Source organism: Balaenoptera physalus (genome assembly GCF_965194825.1).
Source record: "Balaenoptera physalus genome assembly, chromosome: 5".
Classification (NCBI taxonomy): Eukaryota; Metazoa; Chordata; class Mammalia; order Artiodactyla; family Balaenopteridae; genus Balaenoptera; species Balaenoptera physalus.
Window position 1 is genome coordinate 131,545,990 of NC_138884.1, and position 27,459 is coordinate 131,573,448.

At 34.8% G+C, this 27,459-nt stretch overlaps 1 protein-coding gene across 12 annotated transcripts in view; it reads left to right on the top strand.

Annotated features, from left to right (window-relative positions):
- Positions 1-27,459, top strand: part of BLTP1 (bridge-like lipid transfer protein family member 1) — a 204,277-nt gene that overhangs the window by 167,185 nt on the left and 9,633 nt on the right. For 10 of the 12 annotated variants that reach the window (XM_082462683.1, XM_082462685.1, XM_082462691.1 and 7 more), the window contains 17 exons: positions 1,154-1,263; positions 1,937-2,027; positions 4,669-4,922; positions 5,489-5,704; positions 6,908-7,088; positions 7,592-7,793; positions 12,464-12,625; positions 13,114-13,253; positions 14,691-14,892; positions 18,160-18,360; positions 19,147-19,326; positions 21,583-21,720; positions 22,429-22,686; positions 23,681-23,831; positions 24,251-24,408; positions 24,525-24,717; positions 24,927-25,144. In XM_082462683.1, coding sequence (XP_082318809.1) covers positions 1,154-1,263; positions 1,937-2,027; positions 4,669-4,922; positions 5,489-5,704; positions 6,908-7,088; positions 7,592-7,793; positions 12,464-12,625; positions 13,114-13,253; positions 14,691-14,892; positions 18,160-18,360; positions 19,147-19,326; positions 21,583-21,720; positions 22,429-22,686; positions 23,681-23,831; positions 24,251-24,408; positions 24,525-24,717; positions 24,927-25,144 — 3,055 coding nt within the window. Of the gene's footprint in view, positions 1-1,153; positions 1,264-1,936; positions 2,028-2,557; positions 2,621-4,668; positions 4,923-5,488; positions 5,705-6,907; positions 7,089-7,591; positions 7,794-12,463; positions 12,626-13,113; positions 13,254-14,690; positions 14,893-18,159; positions 18,361-19,146; positions 19,327-21,582; positions 21,721-22,428; positions 22,687-23,680; positions 23,832-24,250; positions 24,409-24,524; positions 24,718-24,926; positions 25,145-27,459 lie in introns of all 12 variants that reach the window. The other 2 variants (XM_082462686.1, XM_082462692.1) reach the window with 2 other exon arrangements.

Consider the following 27,459-nt stretch of genomic DNA (forward strand, 5'->3'; position numbering starts at 1 on the left):
TTTAAAAATATAGTCAGCAAAACCCTCCAGTTTTTTTTAACCAGAATATGGTTTTTGGGTGTTACCCCAATACATAAAAACTGATTAAATCAGAGCTGTTGAGGTTAGAGAAATGGGGGGAAGGTTGCAGGGATCCAGAGTTCATCGGCTTGAACTTTCTTTCCTTGGTCACCACCAAAGTCCTAGACAACCTCATTTGACTAGTGTTCTAAATTATTTATTTAAATTAGGAATAAAATTCAATTTTAGTTATTCATCACTGGCTTCTGGTAGTACTAAATGGATAGTGATGCTCTGTAATGCATAACTCTGTGTTTAAATTTTTTGCCACTATGTACCTCACAGTCATGCAACATAATGAAAATATTGCTTGCATACTGTTTATAAGCTAGTTTAGACTTGGCAATTAACTGTTAAAAATAAAACTAGGTAGAGAGGATTAGGAATATTACTGAAATTAAATCTGTGTTCTTAACGTTTTTCTCATTTGGTATTTCCCCCTCAATTCCCTTTTAGTCCTCTTGCTTTCTAAGTCTCCATTGTATTAGAATCTTTTTACTACCTAGCCCCCCCAAACTACAAATTTGAAGAAGAGGGATTTGGTGGCAAGGAGGGTGTTCCAGTCACCACTTCCTTTCCTTTTGTGTAATAAAGCGTTCTGTCCGGGGTGGGGGGGGTACCCTTGGGTGGTACTCGGGATGATAAGTGGTCGCTCCCTCCCTCCCCCTCTTCCCTGATCTCCTCTTCTCCCCTCTCCCCTCACCTTTCTCCCAGAATCTTGCCTTTTAATTCTCATTTTCTTTCTTTTCTTTCTTTTCTTTCTTTTCTTATTGTTTCCTTATTTCTCCCCTTATTTCTGTACCCCTCATCCCTGCTCCCAATCTTTTCTCTCAAACGAGCTGGTGGCTCCTATTTTCCTTGTAAAGGCTCCTATTTTCCTTGTATTTCCTAATTAGGACTAAGAATAGCTGATTCCTGCTGCACTTTGATCCGTGTTGTTAAGTGACATTTAAAGTCACAATTTAAGATAACTTGTTATTGACCTGGGGGAGACAAGCTAACTTCTTTAATAGCAGAACATTTTACCTGAAGTCAGATATTACAACAGTAAACAACTGCCTAAAGTCACTCTTTTTCTATCCCCTTTCATTAGGCTGCTTCCCTAAAGGATAAGTGGGGTTTGGGTTACAAACCAAGTTACAGCCGATCAAAAAGCATTTCAGCTTCTGGAAGACCACCTCTTAAGCGAATGGAAAGGGCAAGGTAATATATTTCAAGCAATGAAACAAGTAATAAAATTGCTGACTCTTTTGCCAAAGGTCACTACTTATTTATTGTGTTCTAATTGGGGAAATTACAAAATTAAGGTAGCAAATGGACCTTATTATAGTAAAACTAGTAATAGTGGATACTGTCAAACTAAGGAGTTTGAGGAATCCCTCTATCCCATTTATACTCTGCTTTTATATTATAAAAGTTATTGTGTGCTTTTTAGTAATGAAGTACACTGCTATTTAGACAAGTTTATGCGTAAACTTATAGACTATCCAAAGAAATGAATATTTGCATGTTAGTAGCTGCAGCTCTAAATTTGTCATTTTAGAAAAAGTGTGATTATACACAGATTTAACATATGAAAAATGGAAATTTTACTTATTATTGAAGAAAAATATAGTTTTACTAGTAAATGAACACTATAAAGTAGTATAAATTCTTTTTTATAAGGTATAATTTTAGAAAATCTTGTGTTAAAGCAATGAACTTTTTTTTTAATGAGATGCTAAAGGTTAAGAAATGGAATACCAAAAGTTTAATCCTTGGATAAGGTAAATATTTAGAAATAAAGTGTTAATGTCATTAATCAGACTTTTATAAAGTCCAGGGGGTTTTTTTGAACACGAATATTAATGTTTTATAACTTTATATTTTATTTTAGTTCTCGAGTAGGTGAAACTGAGGAGCTCCCAGAAATCCGGGTGGATGCAGCATCTCCTGGACCCAGAGTCACTTTCAATATCCAAGATACAGTAAGAGAGATACTACTTGTTAGAGATACACAGTGCTAAATAATTTTTAGTAATTACAAAATTATAGTAGTTACGCATTTTAGAAATAGTAGTTCCTACTTACAGTGAAAGTGTGGATTGTGATGGCTGAGGTGTCTGTACATTGCCAAATAGCAGAGCACTATTGAGAGCCATGCCGCAGGTGTTAGTGTTTTGCATGTAGAATAAAGACTCCATACTGCTTGCTTGTAGGTAGAAACATTTTGTTGAATAATTTTTCTTTCAAGTTCGACTCTGCATTAAACTGGGTATTTTACACAAATGTAAATGTGGAATGTTTTTACTTAATGTATTTTATTGTTTATGTATTTTTGTTCAGAATATATAGAGATAATATCAGAAACTAGTAGTAAAAAGGTCAGTGTCAAAGTTGTATTCTAATTTTATAGCATGTTAAAATTTATGTTAAAATGTTTGTTGTCTTTTACTTTCAAAGCATTTTTTTTTATTTTTCATGAATTTTTATAAATTTTCTTATTATTTTAATTAAGTTGAAAGAAACGGTATGGGGAAGTACACCACAGTCCAGCTGTCATGGGGAAGGGTATCTTCAGGTACTTTTTAAGAACAACATAAATTTTGCTTTAAAGCTAAATAACCACTCTGAAAATCTGCTTTCAAAATGTCTTCCTCTCATTTCATACTAAACTCAGACCTTGAAGATATTTTACATAAAGGTTTAAGATTGTTTCAGTTCTTTTTCATCATGTATATTTCCTAAGCTTTTTCATGAATATATTTTAGTTCTATACTCACTTATAACTTAATAGTAATTATTTAATCTCCAAAATTAAAGAAGGACTAAATCAGCACACCAGATTAACTCAACAAAATCATAAACCAAAAACTGCAATATATTACAGTTATTTGCTAATCCCGAAGTGAACCTCTTTTTCCCTACACCCAAATACAAAATGAATCTTTTCTTTAAGAAAAAATTAGTTACCTAATTCAAACTAGAATCAAACCTATCTCAGAATAACAAATTAATCATTGAGTGTTATTTATTTTGAGTCACTGGTATAAAAAAGCATGTATAAAAGCAGTCTATTAAAAATTATGTTCAAAACAGTGTGGAAAATGTGCTACACAATCACTTATGAGTTAACACCTTTATAAGCTACGTATTTTCCCTAAATATGTTATAGAAGTAAAATTTAATTTTAAAATTGTATCTGTATAGTAGGTATATACATCATTGTCTAGAAATTTTCTGTCAAGTTACATTTAAAAATTGGAACTTATTACACATTTGTTTCCCATCGCCCACTCTTTTAAGATAGTCTCAACATATATCCCGTAGTTACACTGAATTTAGTCAAGCCGAACTTTGTTTTAGAACTATTAGGTTGTAATAGAGTGAGCTTGACAAACATGTCCTTTTTTCTAAAAATGAACTTGGAAATACAGTTCTTTACAGTGAATTGAATGGATTCTACTAATTGATTTTTTTTCCTGTACATTATTTTTAATATCGAGATAATTGACATATAACATTATTTTCAGGTATACAACATAATTATTTGATATATGTATATACTGTGAAATGATTGAGTTATTCTTAAAGGCATTAATATTTGAATGATTCGTCCTATTTTTAAATAGCAGTATAAGCTGTTTATAAAAAATAGTATATAAAAATCATAAATTACAGAATAGATCATTAAAGCATGGTTAAATAGAAAATAAATATAAACAAAGGGATATTTATCTACATAAACTCTTACCACAGCTTTAAAAGTTGAAGATTTTCTGATAAAATCTGACTGACTTACTAAATAATGTTATTTTTTAAAAAGTGAAGAAAATCTAGACTCTGCAAATGTTTGAAATTTTGATTATAGGATTTCACTATGTATCTTATAGTAATATCAATAAATGTACCTTGCACATAACACTTTACAAAGGCTTGTCACATTCCCTCAAAGGATATGCAAGCAAATCTCAAAACTGGGAATCAAAATTAGGTCACAGAAGTTTTTTTTTTTTTTGACCTACTTAAATGCAGTGGTCTCCTGATACAATCCTCAGTGAGTGACATTGTATTTATACAAAGTACTTGCCTTAAAATACAGAATTCTTAAGTTTGATTGATTGCTATTTAATTATATAACTATTTACACATCTTTCTTCAGCTCATTAGGGGCCCATTTTAAAAAGGTGTATCCACAGAAAGTATTCTGGAAGCACAAAGTACATTCTGTACTGACACTTGCATGCTCTTCCATCATTAATTGCTCTCTTGCCCTTCTAAGTTAAAGTTGATCACATTGTTTCTTTTGTCTCCACAGCATGATTAACCCATGCTTTAAAGAATTACAGTATGTACTAATTAACGTGATGATATATGCTTATATAAAGTAAAATTTCACTCTTAATTTTTAGTGAGTCAGTGGTATGACTTTCTGTGGTTTGAACTTCTGCTTCCTTCCTTGGTGTACCATTTCATATGTTTGTAAAGCTGATCTTTCAGTTCAGACTGAGGAAATTCAATTCTGAGAGAAATTTTAGATGCTTAAATGTATATTTTTTCTTTTTTTTTTTTAAGGGAAAAGAGGTTTATAATGTGAACCTGATTCATATTTTTTCTCTTTACATTCAGTTTCCAGAGGAGACAGAACTGGACCTTTTGTCAGTAACCATTGAAGGTCCATCCCATTACTCCTCAAATAGTGAAGGATCATATTCCGTGTTCAGTTCTCCCAAAACTCCAGGAGGCCTTTCACCAGGCATTTCTTTCCAACCTGAGGAGGGCCGACGGGATGACAGTTTGTCTTCTACCAGTGAGGATTCCGAGAAGGATGAAAAGGACGAAGACCATGAGAGGGAAAGGTTCTATATTTACAGGAAACCCTCGTGAGTAGCTTTAACATCCTTAGGCAGTATTTTAGAATGTAGAACTGAGCTTAAAGCATTATATAACTGTTAATTTTTACAGAAAAAAAATCTTAATTTACCTACCCAGAGTGAGACTAGGAGACATATCCAAGGTTTACTAATATAATTTAGCTCCATATGGCATTATTTTTTTCTTTCCCTCTCTTTATGTCTTTTAATAAAATCTAGAAAGTAGCATTTTAAATTTTACAATTTGCAAGAATGAAATCTCCTCCAAGATGTAGGATGTAGGTCATACGCTGATATTCAGACTCCTTAATATCAGTGCTTGTGCCTGTGTCCTGAGCGCTTAGAACATTGCCTGGCACGTGATAGTTACTCAGTATATAGTTGTTGAATAAAATGTGACTCCATTAAACTTAAGAAAAACTTCAATTAGTAGGAGCCAGTTGGGTAATTTGTGTGAATTTATAAAATAGTGAAATTTATTTACAGACTACTGCTCACATAACATGTTGGAAAATAGTTTGTTGAAAACTCTTCCCAGTTTACTACAATGTAATCACCAGTTGTTCTTTCTCTAGACACACATCCCGTAAAAAAGCAACAGGCTTTGCTGCTGTTCATCAGCTATTTACAGAACGCTGGCCAACAGCCCCAGCCAACAGAAGTCTTAGTGGCACAGCTACAGAGAGAAATATTGACTTTGAACTTGATATACGAGTTGAAATTGATAGTGGAAAATGTGTGCTCCACCCAACCACCCTTCTACAAGAACATGATGATACAAGCTTGAGAAGGTAAGATATTGGTCAGAAAGGTGTACAAGTAACTTCATTTGTTAGAACTACTATTTATATATCATTAATCATAACAAACATTTCCCGCCACATCCCAAAATGCAGATTTAAAGAGTATATTTTATCATAATTAGAATGTTTGAGTGTTTATTTGTATAACATACTGTTTTCTTTAAACAGGTGTATAATATTTTCTGGTGATTAGAAATGGACGTCTGATTTAGATTCTAGCAAATTTGTTAATTAAAGTAGTTATATCCTTGGAATTCTTTAAATAAGCATGAATTCCTCGGTCTCTGTCATCATATTGTGCACATTTCTATTTCAAAGAACAGTACAGTACTTAAAGATATCTTGTTACTGAAAGTTTGATGACATAAAGAAATAAGAAAGATTGGGAAACAACTGCACAAAGAGACCTCAGTAAACTGGAATGTTGTTCAGGCTGTAACTGCAGCTTTACCATTTGTTTCCATCATTGAAGAAATAGTGGTATAAACAGGCGTAGGGTTAGATTATTTTGTTCTTTGAATTTCTGTTTTGCTTTTCCTTCCTAATCTAAAAAAGAATTATAAGAAAATAGTAATATTAATAATTGAATAAATGAGTAAGGAGTGGGTGGCAATGTAGATAAAACAAGTAGGCAGAATGCTGACAACTGCTGAAGCTGGGAGATGGACCCATGGGAGTTCATTCTGCCGTTCCATTTACTTTCTGTATGTTCGAAATTTTCTATAATAAAAGATTTTTAAATGTCTCTTTGTCTAATGAAGCTTTTTATAAAATGAGAAGATAAAAAGGCACTCTAAACAGTTAAATTCTTACAAATGTAATAGTGGTGATAAAAAGAATGACTGTTAATTTATTTTGGGTTGAACCGCAGTAAACCAAAATAAATTGCTGGTACTCAGCTATATTTACCTATGTAAAGGGCAGTTTCATTTGGTTCAACCTTACGTGTTCATGTGAAACAGTTGTGATCTCAGGAAAGAATAACTGCCTGTGTAGTTGTGGAACATACAACATAAACCTCATCCAGGCAAGGATTAACCAGTTTCGCTAGAGACACTGATGAGCTTCACTTTTTCAACCTTATTAATGAAGGATTACATTTCACTTACTATATAAATAAAAGTCTGCTTTTAAACAAAATAAAAGGAAATAAATGTCTTTCAAAAAGATAAAACATTTTTCTATTTATAGGAGTTATGATAGAAGTTCCAGGAGTTTAGATCAAGATTCTCCTTCGAAAAAGAAGAAGTTTCAAACTAATTATGCTTCCACCACCCATTTAATGACTGGCAAGAAAGTGCCATCATCTCTACAAACAAAGCCTAGTGACTTAGAAACAACAGTATTTTACATTCCTGGAGTTGATGTAAAGGTAAAAACCTAAATGTCTAGGATTAGGGATTAGATTATTAGTAGCCATGTTTATTTTCTATCATATATATTCGTCCTTCACCAATTATATTAAAATGCGGCTTTCTGAAGTTTTTCTCTAATATAGCCATATTCTGAACATGAGACCTTCTAAACTGCAGGTTGCCCCTTTTTCCACGAAATTTTGACAGAAAAGTTAATTTTCTTTTTTAAACATTGATATTCACAACGTATTTGCTAAACCTTGCCTATTGCAACTCTTTTAGATTCTAGAATTATTAAGCTAGGATGTTAAGCTAGAAAGAACTTAAAATATTATCTGGAATGACCCTTTTCAACTTTAAAAATGAAAAAAAGCTAATAAGGAACTTGCTGGGATCACAAAGCTAACTCGTAAAATCTTCTGGCTCCTGAACCAGTGTTCTTTCTGCCACATTTTTGTACATTGCTTGGTTTCCCTCATCTGCATAATTTTAATTTTGAAGTTTATTTGTTTCAATACAGTTGCATTATAATTCCAAGACTCTAAAGACCGAATCACCTAATGCCTCCAGAGGATCTTCCTTGCCAAGAACGCTCTCTAAAGAGTCCAAGCTGTATGGTATGAAAGATAGTGCAACATCTCCTCCTTCTCCTCCTTTACCTTGCACTGTCCAGAGCAAGACTAACACCTTACTTCCTCCCCAGCCCCCACCTATTCCCTCAGGTATTTACGGAAAATATACTTTATTTTAATTTTTTCATAAATTAAGTTTTAGTCATCACCTACTTGCTCTATTGAGACTTTCTTTCAAATTCACGTTTAAGAAGAAAGGACTTAGACTTATCAGTAACAACTGTACAAAGTTCATATGTGGAAGTGTTGGCCAACTACTTTTGCCTAGTTCTCTAATTGATATTACCTTAGAATATCAGTTGTTAAAATAAACTCAATATACTTAATAGTTTACTTAATTTTTTAGATCTATATATATTTAGAAAAGTCTTAATGTAGTTCAAATCTGGGAGCTTATGATCTAGATGGAAACATCAAAGTTATACATTTAAGACAGAGTACACTGGACTTAACCACATTTATTAATTATCTATTATTGCATAACAAATTATCCCAAATTTAGTGGCTTATAATCTCAAACACATTTTCTGCGGATCAGAAATCCAGGAGCAGTTTGGCAGGGTGAATCTAACTTCACAGTCTTTTATGAAGCTGCAGTCAGGATGTTGGCTAGGGCTGCAGTCATCCAAATGCCTGACTGGGTCTGGAAGTCTGCTTCCATCGTATCCCATTCACATGGCTGGCAAGCTGCTGCTTTAGTTTCTCCCCACATGGGTCTCTCCACTGGGCTGCCTGAGTGTTCTCAGGACATGGCAGCTGACATTCCCTCAAAAGGAGTGATCCAAAGAGAACATGGCTGAAGCTGCAATATCTTTTATGGCTTAGTCTCAGAAGTCATGTAACATCACTTCCACAATATCTTATTGATCATACAAGTGAGCCTTATTCAGTGTGGGAGGGAACTACACAAGGGCGTGAATACCAGGAGGAAAGAACTATTGGAAGTTATCTTGGAATCTGGCTACTATACCATGTGAATAATACCTTATATATATAAAATAGAATTTCCAAAAAAGGGAATATTGGACTGGACAAGAATTATTTGAAAAAGCTTTATTTGAGAGATGGAACTTGATAAATCTTTTAAAATAGCCAGTAATCGTGATAATAATGCCTAACATTTTTAGATCACTTTTTTTTTTTTTTTAATTTATGTTTGGCTGCGTTGGGTCTTTTTTTTTTTAATTTATTTTTTATTTTTTAATTTTTATTTTGGCTGGTTTTGGTATCAGGGTGATGGTGGCCTCATAGAATGAGTTTGGGAGTGTTCCTTCCTCTGCAATTTTTTGAAACAGTTTGTGAAGGATGGGTGTTAGCTCTTCTCTAAATGTTTGATAGAATTCACCTGTGAAGCCATCTGGTCCTGGACTTTTGTTTGTTGGAAGATTTTAAATCACAGTTTCAATTTCATTACTTGTGATTGGTCTGTTCATATTTTCTATTTCTTCCTGGTTCAGTCTTGGAAGGTTATACCTTTCTAAGAATTTGTCCATTTCTTCCAGGTTGTCCATTTTATTGGCATAGAGTTGCTTGTAGTAGTCCTTAGGATGCTTTGTATTTCTGTGGTGTCTGTTGTAACTTCTCCTTTTTCATTTCTGATTTTATTGATTTGAGTCCTCTCCCTCTTTTTCTTGATGAGTGTTGCTAATGGTTTATTTTGTTTATCTTCTCAAAGAACCAGCTTTTAGTTTTATTGATCTTTGCTATTGTTTTCTTTGTTTCTATTTCATTTATTTCTGCTCTGATCTTTATGATTTCTTTCCTTCTGCTAACTTTGGGTTTTGTTCTTCTTTCTCTAGTTGCTTTACGTGTAAGGTTAGATTGTTTACTTGAGATTTTTCTTGTTTCTTGAGGTAGGCTTGTATAGCTATAAACTTCCCTCTTAGAACTGCTTTTGCTGCATCCCATAGGTTTTGGATCATCGTGTTTTCATTGTCAATTGTCTCTAGATATTTTTTGATTTCCTCTTTGATTTCTTCAGTGATCTTTTGGTTAATTAGTAACGTATTGTTTAGCCTCCATGGGTTTGTGTTTTTTACGTTTTTTTCCCTGCAATTCATTTCTACTCTCATAGCATTGTGGTCAGAAAAGATGCTTGATATGATTTTAATTTTCTTAAATTTACTGAGGCTTGATTTGTGACCCAAGATGTGATCTTGGAGAATGTTCCGTGTGCATTTGAGAAGAAAGTGTAATCTGCTGTTTTTGGATGGAATGTCCTATAAAAATCAGTTAAATCTATATGGTCTCTTGTGTCATTTAAAGCTTGGGTTTCCTTATTAATTTTCTGTTTGCATGATCTGTCCATTGGTGTAAGTGAGGTGTTAAAGTCCCCCACTGTTATTGTGTTACTGTCGATTTCCTCTTTTATAGCTGTTAGCAGTTGCCTTATGTATTGAGGTGCTCCTATGTTGGGTGTATATATATTTATAATTGTTATATCTTCTTCTTGGATTGATCCCTTGATCATTATGTAGTGTCCTTCCTTGTCTCTTGTAACATTCTTTATTTTAAAGTCTATTTTATCTGATACAAGTATTGCTGCTCCAGCTTTCTTTTGATTTCCATTTGCATGGAATGTGTTTTTCCATCCCCTCCCTTTCAGTCTGAATGTGTCCCTAGGTCTGAAGTGGGTCTCTTGTAGACAGCATATATATGGGTCTTGTTTTTGTATCCATTCAGCAAGCCTGTGTCTATTGGTTGGAGCATTTAATCCATTCACGTTTAGGGTAATTATTGATATGTATGTTCCTATTACCATTTTCTTAATTGTTCTGGGTTTGTTTTTGTAGGTCCTTTCTTCTCTTTTGTCTCCCACTTAGAGTAGTTCCTTTAGCATTTGTTGTAGAGCTGGTTTGGTGGTGCTAAATTCTCTTAGCTTTTGCTTGTCTGTAAAGCTTTTGATTTCTCCGTCGAATCTGAATGAGATCCTTGCTGGGTAGAGTAATCTTGGTTGTAGGTTCTTTCCTTTCATCACTTTAAGTATATCATGCCACTCCCTTCTGGCTTGTAGAGTTTCTGCTGAGAAATCAGCTGTTAACCTTATGGGAGTTCCCTTGTATGTTATTTGTCGTTTTTCCCTTGCTGCTTTCAATAATTTTTCTTTGTTTTTAATTTTTGCCACTTTGATTACTATGTGTCTTGGCGTGTTTCTCCTTGGGTTTATCCTGTATGGGACTCTCTGCGCTTCCTAGACTTGGGTGGCTATTTCCTTTCTCATGTTAGGGAAGTTTTTGACTATAATCTCTTCACATATTTTCTCGGGTCCTTCCTCTCTCTCTTCTCCTTCTGGGACCCCTATAATGCCAATGTTGTTGCGTTTAATGTTGTCCCAGAGGTCTCTTAGGCTGTCTTCATTTCTTTTCATTCTTTTCTCTTTATTCTGTTCCGCAGCAGTGAATGCCACCATTCTGTCTTCCAGGTCACTTATCCGTTCTTCTGCCCCAGTTATTCTGCTATTGATTCCTTCTAGTGTAGTTTTCATTTCAGTTATTGTATTGTGCATCTCTGTTTGTTTGTTCTTTAATTCCTCTAGGTCTTTGTTAAACATCTCTTGCATCTTCTCGATCTTTGCCTCCATTCTTTTTCCGAGGTCCTGGATCATCTTCACTATCATTATTCTGAATTCTTTTTCTGGAATGTTGCCTATCTCCGCTTCATTTAGTTGTTTTTCTGGGGTTTTATCTTGTTCCTTCATCTGGTACATAGCCCTCTGCCTTTTCATCTTGTCTATCTTTCTGTGAATGTGGTTTTTGTTCCACAGGCTGCAGGACTGTAGTTCTTCTTGCTTCTGCTGTCTCTGCGTTGGGTCTTAGTTGTGGCACACGGGATCTTTCGTCGCGGGGCATGGGCTTGTCTCTAGTTGTGGTGCGTGGGCTCCAGAGTGCGTGTACTCTGTAGTTGTGGTGCGTGGGCTCAGTAGTTGCAGCGTGCGGGCTTAGTTGCCCCACGGCATGTGGGATCTTAGTTCCCTGACCAGGGATCGAACCCACATCCCCTGTGTTGGAAGGCGGATTCTTTACCAGTGGACCACTGGGGAAGTCCCTAGATCACTTTTAAATTGACAAGACACATGTATGTCCATTAAGTGCAAGGCAGATATTATCAATATTGTCCCCATTTTATATATGAAGAAATTTAAAGCTCACAGAAGTTGAATTTCTTTCCTATGTTTACAAGCTAATACATGCTGGAGTTGGAAACCTAAGCCAAAGTTAGCTAAATCTTAGTTAGCTATTATAATCATTCTACTGATGTGGAAATATTTAGTCAGGTAGAAGGAAATAGAGAGATGCAGCCCGTGTAAGGAGGCATTATAAATGTATACAAGGTAAGAACAGCAAGAACATAGGAAAGCCTAAAAACAATGATGTTTTTCCTCAACTTGCCACAGAATATCATTAGTCAAAATTCTCTACATCTTACTCCTTAAGTGGAGAAAATAATACTAAATGAGAGATTAAATGCTAAAATAATACTAATGAGAGAGTTAGCAAAGTATAAACTTGAAAAATTCAACCGAAATTCGTTACCTAGAGCAAAGAGGAATAACTGTTGTACTTTTATATACATCATTGATTATCTTTGTATTCTAACAATAATTTATGATTTCTTTCAACCTATTTTTATTGCATTCTTGTATGGTTTTAAATATAAGGTGCTTCATGTGATTAAACTGTCATATAATTCTAATTTCTCACAAAATTATTGTATGTTTTATGGAAACTATTAAATTCACTTCACACCTGTAAATGTTCTAGCCAAAGGAAAAGGAAGTGGAGGAGTAAAAACAGCCAAGTTATATGCCTGGGTAGCACTTCAGTCATTGCCAGAAGAAATGGTTATTAGTCCCTGCCTATTAGACTTTCTGGAAAAGGCTCTGGAAACTATCCCAATTACACCAATTGAAAGGAACTATACAAGTGAGTGTCCTCTTTATATACTTATTTGCCCATCACATGTATTTTGGGGTCCTATTACTTAGAAGGATTTCTTAATGCTATTATATATTCAATGATAAATGTAAAGGAATTATAGAACTGAAGAAGAACTTGAGAGACCATCTAGTCCTGGTGGGGTTTTACGATTCTTCCACGGCCACAGCTAGTGACAAAATTAACATTTTTAGGTCCTATGTTAGTGTGTCTCTTGGACTGGAAACTCCTTGAGGGCAAAGGCATAATTACTTTTTTCTTTGTTCGTTGTTTGGTATAGCAGCAGGGAATCAAGAGTTTGGAGGAATGAGTTAGAGGTTTGAATAGGGAAAGATGTATAGAATGATGGGCTACAGAAGCCAGTGTTTCTGTGCGTTCATACCCCTGATCTCAGTACTAGCATAAGAGAAAAAGATCTTTTAATAAATAGTTTGCCCTTGCCCTAATAGTGCACTTAAAACTAAATATTTTAACAGCTATCAGCTCACAAGATGAAGATATGGGACATTTTGAAATACCAGATCCTATGGAAGAATCAACAACATCACTAGTATCATCTTCAACATCTGCTTACTCTTCCTTCCCTGTAGATGTTGTGGTTTACGTACGAGTTCAGGTGATATACTTCATTTATTCCTTTCTGTTTTAAATAAAAAAATTTTTTCTTAAGTTTATTTGAACATTTACAATATTACTACCCTTTAATGTTTTCTTAAGCTTCATGGACCTTTAGTATGTCTGTGATGGCTTAGAGGTTGTGTGAACCTTTGGGAAGTATATGTACAATTTTGTGTGTGTATTTACTTGTCTGCTGAGGAGGTTCATATCTTTGAGTTTTCAAAATTGAGATCTCATACTTTTGTGGCAAATGTAAAAATATGTAAGTTAAAACTCTTTTTTAGCACTCTATGCCATTTTTTATGATGGCACCTATATTTCTTGTCATTATGGTCATTTGGGGGCAGACATAAAGTGAAATTGAGATACAAAGTCACAACAGTACCTTTGTTAGATTTTTCTAAGAGTTATATAATATATATTTAATATTTTATTCTAAAATTCAGTCCTATCTGTAGGCCTTTAGGAGTATAGGCATACCTGAGAGATATTGTGGGTTCAGTTCTAAACCACCACTGCAATAAAGCGAATATTGCAGTGAAGCCAGTTACATGAATTTTTTGATTCCTCAGTGCATATAAAAGTTATGTTTACACTATATGGTAGTTTATTAAGTGTGCAGTAGTATTATATCTAAAAAAAACAATGTACCTGCCTTAATTAAAAAATAACACTGTTGGAAAAATGGTACCATTAGACTTGCTCAAGGTAGGGTGGCCATGAACCTCCTTCAGTTTGTAAAAAACTCAACATCTTCAAAGCACAATAAAATGAGGTATGTTATATCAGCATCCGACTGAGTCCATTTATTAAGGAGGACTTGGCTTGTATCCAAACTTCAAGGTTTAGTTTACTCTCAATTAAAATTTTATGAACAATCTCAAGAATAAAAGAAACACTAATGATCATCTGTTCAGATTAATTTCTACAATAGCAATTTGGCCAAAAGAACTTCAATTTGATCTTCTGGAGTTTTGCACAAGCTTTTTTGAAGATCTGATGAAAACATGTAATGAGTGAGGGCTTGAGAGTTTGTAAAACTTCAGTTATTAATGCAATAGCCAATAGCCTTTTAAAATTTTAGTATAAAAGGAAATTACTTCCTTTAAAATACTTGATTATGTACAATATGAACATAAACATCTTTAATGTTCTGAATTATCTAAATGTCTACATATTTACTGCTTAGAGACAGTTCCTCAAATATTTAGAGTTTTTAAAATGATACCATTTTCTTAATATACTTTGGTTAATGTACCGTGTGTCTGTTTGAAAAAGGTAGGACACTAAAGACAAAATTCTTTTAAGTGTCAAATAATAAATTTGGTATATGTAGACTGAAATGGAAACTGAATGTAATTTTTGGAGTCCAGTGGGAAATTTTTTAATCATCTAGCTCCTAGAAACTTTTTTTTTGGCTTTCTGCACTTTTTAGCCCTCACAGATCAAGTTTAGCTGTTTACCAGTGTCAAGAGTAGAATGCATGCTAAAGCTGCCATCCCTGGACTTGGTGTTTTCTTCAAACCGAGGAGAACTGGAGACTTTAGGGGCTACGTATCCTGCAGAGACTTTATCCCCTGGAGGTAATGCTCCTCAGAGTGGAACAAAGACCTCTGCAAGCAAAACTGGAACACCAGGTGTGGAAACATTCTTTTATTCAGTTGGCATAAAGCCAAGTATTATTTTAACAGTAATATATATTGCCAAATAAATAAATTTGGAAAAGGAGAACATTTGAGAATTAGAGTACTTGTAGAAAAAAATCTATAGTAGATCAAAGTTTTGAGTGTATTTTATTACAAAGGAATGGCAGTGGGATGGCATTTTGTTGTTGGTTTCACGTACATATTACATGCACTATGAGGTATGAATGATAATGTGTTCAAGTACTTCTGAGTGTTTGATTTTATGCTATATTTTTACATTACAAGTAATCAGTGTTGCAAATGGTAAATAAGAGATGTATTATCTTGCAAGGATTTCTTACCACACTGAATTAAAAGTATATCACATTGTGTGTGTGTGTGTGTATAAAAAAACTTTTTAATGGTAAATTTTGTTACCTACCTCAAATGTTTGTTTCATGAAAGGTTTAGTTTTTAAAGCAGAACTGATGATTTCCTGATGAGACAGTCACACTTCACTGTATTAAAACTGTGTCATTTCTGCCCTAAATATCATTTAGAGATCACAAATGCAAAAAATAAAGATTTTCTTGGACATTTTTTAAGAGAGACTAGGATGAATGAAAATTGATGAGAGAACTAATGTTCAGTGGTTTTAAGCAGTGGGGGGGGGGGGGGGGCGATTCTGCCCCCAGGGGATATTCCGCAATGTGGAGAAACGGCTAAAGCAAAACATTTGCTTTGCTGTGTAAATCTCTGAAAATTTTCACAACAAAAAGTTGATATTTTAGAAGTGAGATTTTTGCTAATGCCATCGCCCACTGTCTTACACTTAGCTCCTAAATATTGCTGCTGGAATTGTATTGTAGTCAACAACATGTTGGAGTGGTAGTGCTGGTTTTTGAAAACATTTTTTTGATTAGAAAATTAACTCATTGTTCATTATAGAACATAAAGAAAACAGAAAAGTATCAAAAATGAAAATAATAATATCCCTTTATCAGTTCCTACCTACTATCTAGCATTTTTGTGAAGATATGGTCTTTTTCCCAGGAAAAACTGAAATATGGTCTCTTCTGCTATGTAACTTTCAGAAATTTTAAATATAGGCTTTCCCAAATTATTAAGTATTTATCTCTAAAATAACTTTAATGACTGTATGATATAACATAATTTTGATCATATATTTGAAACTCCCTGGGGTTTTTGGTTTTTATTTTGTGAATAATATTGAGATGAGTATCTCTGTATATAAATATTTTTAAACATTCATAGGATTAATTCTTAAAAGTGGAATTCCTAAGTCAGAGAGTGCAAACATTTTAAGGTGTTTGATATATTTTACTCTCTAGTAAGACTGTAAAGATTTCTGCATCTTCACCACAGTGTGTCTGAACGCCAAGTTCACTGTACTCTTCTCAACACTTTGCTTTAAATTTATTTTCAATCATTGTTAATATGATTGACTAAAACGGGATTTTATTATTTTAATCTATATTGTTACTTTATTGGCTGTTTGACAGAGGAGGATAAATATGCCCATGCCCATTTCTCTGTTAGGATATTCACTTTTTTCTTAATGACAAAATATCACAAATTATTAACACAAATTATTATAGCAGTATATATGTACTATGCTAGAAATATATAATGAGAGGAAAATAAAATGAGCAGCTATTTTTATGTCCACATTTATTTTAGAAAATTAAAGAATGAAGCAGCACCCCTTATTCTATCATCATAAAACATGCAAGAAGGAATGATGATGAGAATAAATGTATAAGAAATGTAGGTTACGACAATATCCATTCTTTTAAAGGATCTTTATTGAACTTTGCTGAGTTCTGGGTCAGTACTAGGGGTTGGATATACTGTAGTGAACTTAGCTAACAGACATAGTGCCTGCTAATATGGAACTTAAATTGAATTTGGAGAAACAGATAATAAGCAAACAAACATGTTTTAAGTGGAAACATGAAGTAGGTTAAGTATGAGTTAGCCAAGCAGAGAGTTGGGGGAATAAACACTCCAGGTACAGAATACAAGAATTCATGAAGTAGGAAAGAGTCTGACAACTTTGAAAAATAAAAAGAATAAAACTAGTATAAGTGGAGCATGGTGAACAAAGGGTATACTGGCATGAGCAAGATTTATATAGATAGGAAAGAGCCATATCATTCAGGGAAGCCACCGAGAGGTTAAGCAGGGAAGTGGACGTGATTATCATTCACACTTCTAGAACACTAGTCCAGCTGCAGTGTGGCAGCTGCTTGGAAGAGAACAAGAGTGGAAGGAAGCAGGGAGAGCAGTTGGCCATTTCAGCAGCCCAGAATTGATCATTGTTTAGGCTAGAACAGCAATAGTAAGATGGAGGAAAATGGACATACTTGATATATGTTGTTAGACACAGAAATGATATGGTGATAAGTTGCATGATAGGAAGTCAGAAGTGGGAAGGATGACAGATAACTCCCAGGTTTCTGGCTGAGCTATTTGCATGGAAGTGTTACTTACGGAGATGGGAAATACTGGAAGAAAAGCAGATTAGGGGAAAAGATCAGTTCAGTTTTGGACATGGTAAGCTTTGTCTTACCATGTTGGTGATCACATGTCTGTGATCCATTCTAGTGGGATGTCAAGTAACTAGCTGCAATATATGAATCCAAAAGAAGTCTGGTCTGGAAATATGTATTTTAGAATCACTGGCAAATCATATAAAGCTCCATGCAGACAGTCTCATCTTTTTTTATGTTTAAAGCATATTTGGAATTAGTCTGTCCACCCATGGTGGATGTTGCCAGTGAGGGCACATAGCTGCCTAAGAGAAGGAGATCTTTAACTTTCTCTATTTGTGTACCTTACTCTGTTTCCACTGTTTCTGGGAAATGTGGACTCCAGCTATATGGTTTGGGTTTTTGTTACAGTTCATTCTTCTCCTCCATTGCTTAAAACCCAGCTGTTTTGTACCTCTTCCACGGCCTGCTTCCTGTAGAACAAAGGAGAAAAGAAACAGGAAGCCATGGAGTTGGCCAGTCATATGTATAAATAATTATTTCAAAGATGAACAGAATATTCAGCCTTAGTTTACGAAGTAAATTAACTGGAAAATACATCTAAGTCCTCATTTTAATTTCAAGGATTTAACTCTATTGATCAGTTAATGTTTGACTATTTTCACTTTATTTTCAAGTCATGTTTGTTTCTTGAGACTATATTAGTGACAGTTTTTTAAATTTTCTGTGGCTTATAAATATTTTGGTGTTCTTGTGTTCCCTGTAGGTTTGTCAGGATTAGGCAGCCCTCTTGGCAGAAGTCGACATAGTAGTAGTCAGTCAGATCTGACCAGTTCCAGCAGCAGTTCATCTGGGTTGAGCTTCACTGCGTGCATGTCTGACTTTTCCCTTTATGTATTTCATCCATATGGAGCAGGGAAACAAAAAACTGCAGTTTCTGGCCTTACACCTGGATCAGGAGGATTAGGTATACTTAGCACGTCTGCATCTTTTTCAAATTTATCGCATCTTTTCTTTTTAGAAATGTTATCTTTAATAATGGATATAAAATGAGATCAGAAACTTTAATTTTCTTCTTGATAATATCTATCCTGTCTCTACATAATAAGCAGAAATATGAAATAAGTAATGTAGGTAAATCAATTATATAAGAATTTTAAAACTCCGAATATTTTATAAGTGATATACACTGTGCAGTCTCTTCAGATATGAGGTTACTTATGTTACTTAAATTTTAAATATTTCATCAAATCACTATTTGTATAAAAAATTATATTTTATAAATAGTAAATTTTTAAAGGGTGTGCATCACATTTGTTAATTTAAAATGAGACTAGTATTACTAGTTATTTAGTGAACTTAAATTCCACTGGCATTTTCAAGTGCAGCTTTACCACTAAAAATGCATAGGATGTTGATATTAGTGAATGTCTCTTGACTTATTTAGACAAATAATAAAGACACACACTCCATGTCCATCCTAATTTTTGCTGGAGAGACGCTGTAAAAATCATCAATTATGTTTATGGGCTTGAACCTATAAAATTGTTAGGAATGCCTAATGTTCATTAGGTCATTCTGTTTAAATTTTTACTCACTTAAGTGATGTTAATTGATAACATATTCTAGCCTATTGGATAATTTCATGTAACTAGATAGTTGTGTGTGTGTGTATATATATATATAGTTGTGTGTGTGTGTGTGTGTGTTCATACGCATGTGTTTTTGGTTTGTTTGTTTTTTTTTTTTAAAGGGAATGTGGATGAAGAAGCCACTTCAGTCACTGGTCGAAAAGACTCACTCAGTATAAATCTCGAGTTTGTAAAAGTGAGTTTGTCTCGGATAAGGCGTTCAGGAGGTGCCTCGTTTTTTGAAAGTCAGTCTGTAAGCAAGTCTGCAAGCAAAATGGACACTACACTAATAAATATATCTGGTATTCAATTTTATAGTTTTTTAATTAAAATATTGTTTTTCCAGAATTAAATAAGGGCCTCCTTTTCGTGTTTAATTATTAAATACATTTAGTAATATTAAGCATTTAGTGATAAATTGATTTAAAGGAGAAGAATAACTGTCCAGCCAAGTACTATCTCAGTCCAGGTAACCAATGTTAGAAATATGATTGCTAGATAAATATGTGGAAATATCACCCAACGGCCAAAATATGCCTAATTGAATCACTGAAAACTGCTTCTTTGCTTCTCTACCATGAATTGGTAAAATTTCTGACTTTTTGTTTGATTTTTTTACTTATAAATTCTTAAAACACTAAGGAGAGATGAGTGTTGAAAATTTTTTACTTGGTGTCATTAGATCTTGAGTTGTGTGCATATGTGTTGCCAGCTTTATAACTAGTTACGTAACTATGGACAAATCACTTGCTCATTTTCTTTACGTTGTGATTTGAGTATTTAAAATTAAATGCATGTAGAACATTTTGAAGAATTCAGAGTACTATGCAAGTGAAAGTTTTTTAAATTATTAACCAAAAAGATATAGTAAGTATACTTAACTCACTCAACACAATATATGTTTGGTCATTCAGCAAACATATATTGAGTCTTTATTTTACAGTGAACTTGTGCCAGGCACTCTGCTAGATGCTTGAAGGTGCAGGCATGACTAAAGGAAGGTCTTATGAGTAGACAAATTACAGTGCAGTGTGATAAATCCTATAATGGAGGTTTACTTAAAGAGGAGGAAACATATTCTGCTTTATTATGAGTGATCAGAGAAGGTTCACAAAGGAGATGATGTTGGGCCAGATCTTCAAAATTATGTAGGAATATCCTTGGCTATAGCAACATGGTATTTAATGGTACCAACGTGTCAAAAAGTATGCTTTTGAATCATACTTTGATTCACTGAAGCTGAAGCACAGGTATAACTGAACATTTAGTTAGTTGTACACAGTAGGTGAGGCCAGAGGCAGAGAGGAGTTGGCTAGAGGTAAAGCTGGTAAAATAGCCCAGGACATGATTGGGGTAGGGGGGACTCATATGCCAGGCTAAAGAATAGGGTTCTGATCCTTTGGGCAGGGAGAAGCCATTAGCATTTTTAAGAAATGGTATGACAACACTGTCCCGAAAGATGACAATACCGTATTGTACGTTTAAAAATCCGTAGCGGGTAGATTTCATGTTAAGTGTTCTTACCACAAAAAACAACCAAAATTATATATGGATTATACAATAATCTGTTTACATTTTTAAAAAAAGGAATGATGCTTCAGATTGATGTTTTAGGAAGGGAGTTGATGGTAAAATGAAAAGAGGTGGTAGAGCGGAAAGATGCTTGAGGAAGCTGTTGAAACAGACTAAGCAATAGGGGATGAGGGCCTGAGTTGTTACAGTAAAAAAAGAGTAGAGGGAATGGTTTCAAGAGAAATATGAGAATCCACAAGCTTAAGGACAAGTTGTATGAGGAGCAGTAGAGGAGACAAGGATGCCTCAAACTTTTAGCTTAGGTGACTGAAGGGACAGTGAGGTCATTAACTTAGATAGGAAATAAAGAAGGGCATGCCTATACGACCTTGAGGTGGAAGGGTCTGGTAGGCAGTTGGCTAATGGGCTGTGTGGATATGGGCTCAGACTGAAACAGGCACTTCAGGTTTGGGAGATGTTGGCATGTAAATGCAACAGAAGCTATGGTGGAGGAATAGAAGGCCCGTGAAGCAAAAGCAGCAGTGTGCTCAGAGCAGAACCCCAGGGGACAGCCATGAGAGTGCTTTCAGATTGACAAGTCGCTGCTTGCTGTCTACAAGGAAAATAGTAGTTTTTGCCATACAGTTATTTGGTTTGCAGCTACTTTTGAGGAAGTTTGTATTCTAGCTCATCCTGATGATTCATTGCCCATATCTGAGAAGAGCTCTATGTTAAAGCTGGAAGCTGTTTGTGAGACCGATCTTTAGATCCTCTCTGAGAATTTCACAATATCATCACTTGATAATAGAATTCCAATTTGCCCTCACCTCAGAAATGGAACTAACAGTGCAGAATGTGCTATTTTTATCACTTGTGGAAGGAACACATTATCACTTACTAATCATACTATGTAACTTATTTTGGTATTTCATGAATTGTAACAGAATTATAATTCAGTTGTGTAATATCATGTCCTATTATACCTACCATGTGAAAATATTAAAGGTTTTGGAAATGTGTTCTAACAAACTTTATTTATGTATCAGCTGTTTGTGATATAGGGTCTGCTTCCTTTAAATATGATATGCGCCGCCTCAGTGAAATTCTGGCATTTCCAAGAGCTTGGTATAGGAGGAGTATTGCAAGACGCCTATTCCTCGGAGACCAAACTATAAATTTGCCAAGTAAGCCTGTTTATGTAATTATAAATTATACTTAGGCTGCTTTTCATTTTGATTACAATAGTAACAAGATCCATGATTGATAACACAAATTTTGTCTTACTTGGTAAGTTGTACCCTGCAATTCTTTCACTCATTCAGCAAATGCCAGTGGAGCCCCTTTAATGTGCAAATAACCACTGGGAATGCACTAGCATTGGAGGTCACAAAATACTTGCTCTCTCAGGGGTTAAGTTCAGCTGATTTTTATTCTGTGATGATTACCCTGTAATCTTTGTAAAATCTGGAAACGCAGAAATACATTTAACCAAGTTAATCATGGTAAAACATGGAAAATAGAATATACTGGGGACATGCTATCATATTGCATTTTTTCTCTTGGACTTAGATATTGTTGTAGTATTACACTGCGTAAGTGAAAGACAGAGTTAGCATGATAGAGTAGAAAATATCAGAAATCTGGGTCTGGGTCTATTCCCTCATCTGTAATATGGGACAGAGTGCCTGTCCTACCCATCTCATGGAGTTTCTGTGAGAATTTAAAAAAATAACATGCTGGAATGTACTTTGCAAACTGTACATCATACAGTTGTCAGAGAACTGGAAGGAATATAAAATGTGATTAGAAATGGTGGAGTGGTGAAATTTCTTATTTTATAACATGGGATATTACCCTGTTAATTTTGTTTTTGCTGTCTACTTTTCTGTTAGCATCTGGCCCAGGGACACCGGATTCCATTGAAGGTGTAAGCCAACACCTTTCCCCCGAATCTTCAAGAAAAGCTTACTGCAGGACCTGGGAGCAGCCTAGTCAGTCAGCCTCTTTCACCCACATGCCTCAGTCGCCTAATGTGTTCAATGAGCATATGACAAACAGCACCATGTCACCAGGGACAGCAGCACAGAGCCTAAAATCCCCAGCTTCCATAAGGTCAAGGAGTGTGTCTGATTCTTCAGTTCCCCAAAGAGGTAACACTGCTCTCCTTGTTATCAGTAGCCCTCCAGCGGCCCCAAGATAAAAATCTTAATTAGTTACTCCCAGACTTCTGCCCCCAACTGCAGGAAGTTATTCTCTTGCAGGTTTTTATGGAGATGCGGGGTTGGGGGAGGAACCCCAAGCCAAACAACAAAGCACTTCACAGTATTTGCTAGCAGAAGAGACAGCTGGACCGCTAGTAGCTTTGAAAAGGGATATGTATATGTATAACTGATTTACTTTGTTATAAAGCAGAAACTAACACACCATTGTAAAGCAATTATACTGCAATAAAGATGTTAAAAAAAGAAAAGGGATAGGGAGAGAGGAATGAGCATATTGTTAGCATGCACCACAGGAAGTAAAACAAACCTACAGTGTTGTAAACTCCATATTGAAAAAGTTAATCTTTGCGTTCATTCAGTCATTCTTTTATTCAGACACTATATTTTTTTAACTCTCATGTGCTCAAGGCTCTGCTTGTGTCTAAGTATATAAAATGAATGATGTAGTTCATGTCACAAGGTAAGATTAGAGTATAATGAGCCAACGCAGGACTCAGGATATATACTGAGTCCATAAGAACACAGAAGACAGGCACCCCGGCCAGCATCTGCGTTTCAGAATGGAACCTGCCTTCCAAGTTCTCTTCTTGGCAGCAGCAACTTATGATTTTCTTCTTTGGTAAGAAAATCCTAGGGTGATAAACGATCTGTGCTGCTATATCCCATGCACACCAGAATCTCCTCATATAAGATGGAGGTCATACAGAACTATGAGCTTTCAAGAAGTAAGGCTGGCAACCCTTACTGACCGTTCAGTAAATGGTAACTATTAATATTTTGGAGGCAATAGGACAGCTAGTAAATGTTAGGTTTTAACACAAGAATATCATCATTTTACCTTCTGGATTATAGTGATGAGTAGTTTTTGCTTTGTGATTGCCTGAGCATCTATGTGAATGTACATTTGATTTTCTGTTTTTAGATTCACTTTCGAAAACATCAACTCCTTTTAACAAATCAAACAAAGCAGCAAGCCAACAAGGGACCCCATGGGAAACACTTGTCGTGTTTGCTATCAACCTGAAGCAATTAAACGTTCAAATGAATATGAGTAATGTAATGGGAAATACAACGTAAGCTATTCAGATACAAAGAAAATATATTTAATCATTAGTTGTAATTTTTCTAATTGTAGTAAAGCAATTCAAAACCTTTTTTTAATGCTGAAATGTTTTGAGACAGTGAAGACAGTAGATAAAAGATTATATACCTTGCTTTATCCTGAAAATGGCTTAATCCTAAAGATATTGTAACATAAAAACAGCATGAAATATGTGTTCTAAAAAGATAGAAAATGATAAGGAAAATAGCATAATTTTCTAGTTAAGAAGAAAGCTTCATCATTAATGTTAATATTCAAATGTTTACCATAGTTTTTATAAGAAATGTATTGTTTCATTATCCAACTTTTTTGAAATCATCTAACTCCTGTTTTAATTCATTGACACGGGAAGCCATATGTCTAATTAATAACACTTTTTCTTTTTTATAGTTGGACAACTAGTGGTTTGAAGAGCCAGGGCCGGCTGTCAGTAGGAAGTAATCGAGATCGAGAGATAAGCATGTCTGTTGGTCTAGGAAGATCACAGTTAGATTCTAAAGGAGGAGTAGTTGGAGGGACTATAGATGTCAATGCTTTGGAGATGGTTGGTATGTTGAAATTTTACAACTGAACAATATGTTGAAGAAAAGTATTTGAAAATTGATTTTGATGAGTTTTTCCCATGAGGCATTTCTGTGAAAAGTAATTATTGTTTCTATTTTAGCTCATATTTCTGAACATCCAAGTCAGCAACCCAGTCACAAAATTCAGATTACTATGGGTTCTACTGAAGCTCGTGTTGATTACATGGGCTCAAGTATTCTCATGGGTATCTTCAGTAATGCTGATCTCAAGCTTCAGGATGAATGGAAAGTAAATCTGTATAATACACTGGATTCAAGCTTGACCGATAAAAGGTATTTAGTAAAATATTACTTTTTCAGTACATGACTACTCAACATATTTTCTATCATCCAGTGAGAAAACACAAACCATTTTTCCTGCACAGTGATTTTATATCATACAATTAATATGAATGAAAAACTGGTGGGGAAGAGACTTTTTCTTGTGCTTTTAAACTGTCTTCTGTAATATATATGATAAAAGATTCTGTTTTATGCTCTAGTGAAATTTTTGTCCATGGAGATCTGAAGTGGGATATTTTCCAAGTAATGATATCAAGATCAACTACACCAGACCTGATAAAAATAGGAATGAAGCTGCAGGAATTTTTCACTCAACAGTTTGACACCAGCAAACGAGCTCTGTCTACCTGGGGACCAGTTCCTTATCTTCCACCTAAGACAATGACTAATAACCTAGAGAAAAGTTCACAAGAACAATGTAAGAGTTAGAAGACTAAGGCTTTATATATGCTTTATCTTTCACTAAATATGTGTTAAATTAAAATAATATCTATATACCATGCTTAAAAAGTGGTCCATATACGTTTTATCCTGCTCACTCAGCAAAGTACCCAATTTCCTACCCGCCAGTGGAATTAGAGGCCATCATTTGGGAAGTCATTCATTCATTATCTCCTCCCCCTGCCACAGCTCATCTACAGTCATGCCATTATTACAGATTACATCACTACATTACAAATTAATTCTTACTTTATTACATAATTACAAGTTACAACTAATGATTATATTTTCTTTTATTCTGAATAGCTTACATTGTATTTCCCATTACATTACTCATGTTCATCTGACTGTTTAATACATACAACTACACTCCATGCTCTTGAATACTAAATGTGACACCACCACGTTCTGGTTTAGAGCATGGGCTATGGAATCAGAATGTCTGAGTTTGGATTTATTACCTGTGTCATATTAGGCAGATTTTCATTCAGTAATTCAAATTTTTATTATGTATCAACCGTGTTCTTAAGCACTGTTTTAGGCATAGGAGATCTACTAGTAGAAAAAATTCCTACCCTCATGGAGCTTACATTTTAATGGGAGAGACAGACCATAACAAATTTGCTAAGTAAGTATGTAAGATAATTTCAGGTAGAGAGAAATGCTGAGAGAAAGAACAAAGCAGGGGAAGGATCATAGAGTCTGTGATACATACTGTGAGAATAGCTGTTTGAGAAAGGGTGGTCAGGGGAACCTTTTCTGAAGTGAGAGGTAGGCTAAGATCTGGGGAAGAGAGTTCTGGGCAAAGTGGGCTACTGAAAGGTGCAAAGCTTCGACAGTTGGGAGGAAACTTGCTTGTTTGAGGATCATTAAGGTGGCCCACTGTGGTGGAACAGAGTGAGCAAGCAAGAAAATACTGGACATGAATTTAGAGAGGCCAAAGATAAGATTTTTAATATGATGGGTAGCTAGCTACTGGAGAGCTTTGAACAGATCTCATGTTATTTGATTCACTTTTTAAAAAAATAATCCTTTTTAAAGCATCACTCTGGCTGCTGTGTGGGGAACAGACCAAGGTGGTTAAGAATGAAAGTAAGGAAATCACTGCAATAATTACCATTACCATTGCTACAGACTTACGTTACCATTGTAAGGAGGATTTTCTGAGAGTCCAGGCAACAGATGATGGTGGCCTTAACTAGAGTGATAGTGGTAAAAGTGAAAAGTAGTCAGAAGCAGGATAATTTTTCATGATTTATTATCACATAAGCAGTACATGTGCATTGGAAAAACAAATGAGAAAACATATACAAGCAAAAAAAAAAAAAAAAAATCACATTCCACCCAGAAATCATCACTGTGAACACTTGAGAGTATATACTTTCAGATACTTTTCTATGCATATGTGTGTGTGTATGTATGTATATATACATACATACACACACACACACACACACACACACATATATGTACTTTTTACCAAAACATTATTCATATTGTTTTGTAGCCTTTTCCAGTCAACAATCTCGAACTTTCCATTGTGCTAATTATCTCCTCTAGCCACCTCAGCACAGTCCACAACTGATCTAAAATTATATTTACAACTGGTTTGTCCAAACCAGTATGTCCAATTCAAGATCACAGATTTAAAATGGTTATGTTCCTTTACTATTTTTAAATTCAGTATAGTCCTTTTTTTAGTGACCTGACTTGCTGAAGAGACTTGGCCAACTGTTCTGCAGAATATCCTACTTTCTGGGTCTTTTTCAGTTGCTTCCTTGTGGTTTCATTTATCTTGTTCCCCTAGTCCCTGCATTTCCTTTAAACTAGAATTGGTATCAGACATATATACAAATACAGGGGTGTTCCCAAAAATGCATGGCCTGGATTCTTCCAAAAAGTCTTTGTCATGGGAAACAGACAAACGGGCTTAAGGAATTGTCTTAGATTAAAGGAAACTAAAGAGATATGCCAACTAATGCATGATCCTTGCATGATCATGATGTATGATACTTGGTTAGATCCAGAATGAGAATTGTGGAAAACAGCCAAAAGGATATTATTGGAATAAGTAGGAAATATAAATATGAATTGTACAGATGACCCTTGAAAAACATGGGTTTGAACTGTGCAGGCCCATGCACAGATTTTTTTTCAATAGTAATGAATACTGTGGTACTAAACCATCTATGGTTTGTTGAATCCTCAGGAAGTGTGGATGTGGAGGGCCAACCATAAGTTATATGTGGATTTTAGACTGTGTGGAGGGTCAGTGGCCCTAACCCCCACGTT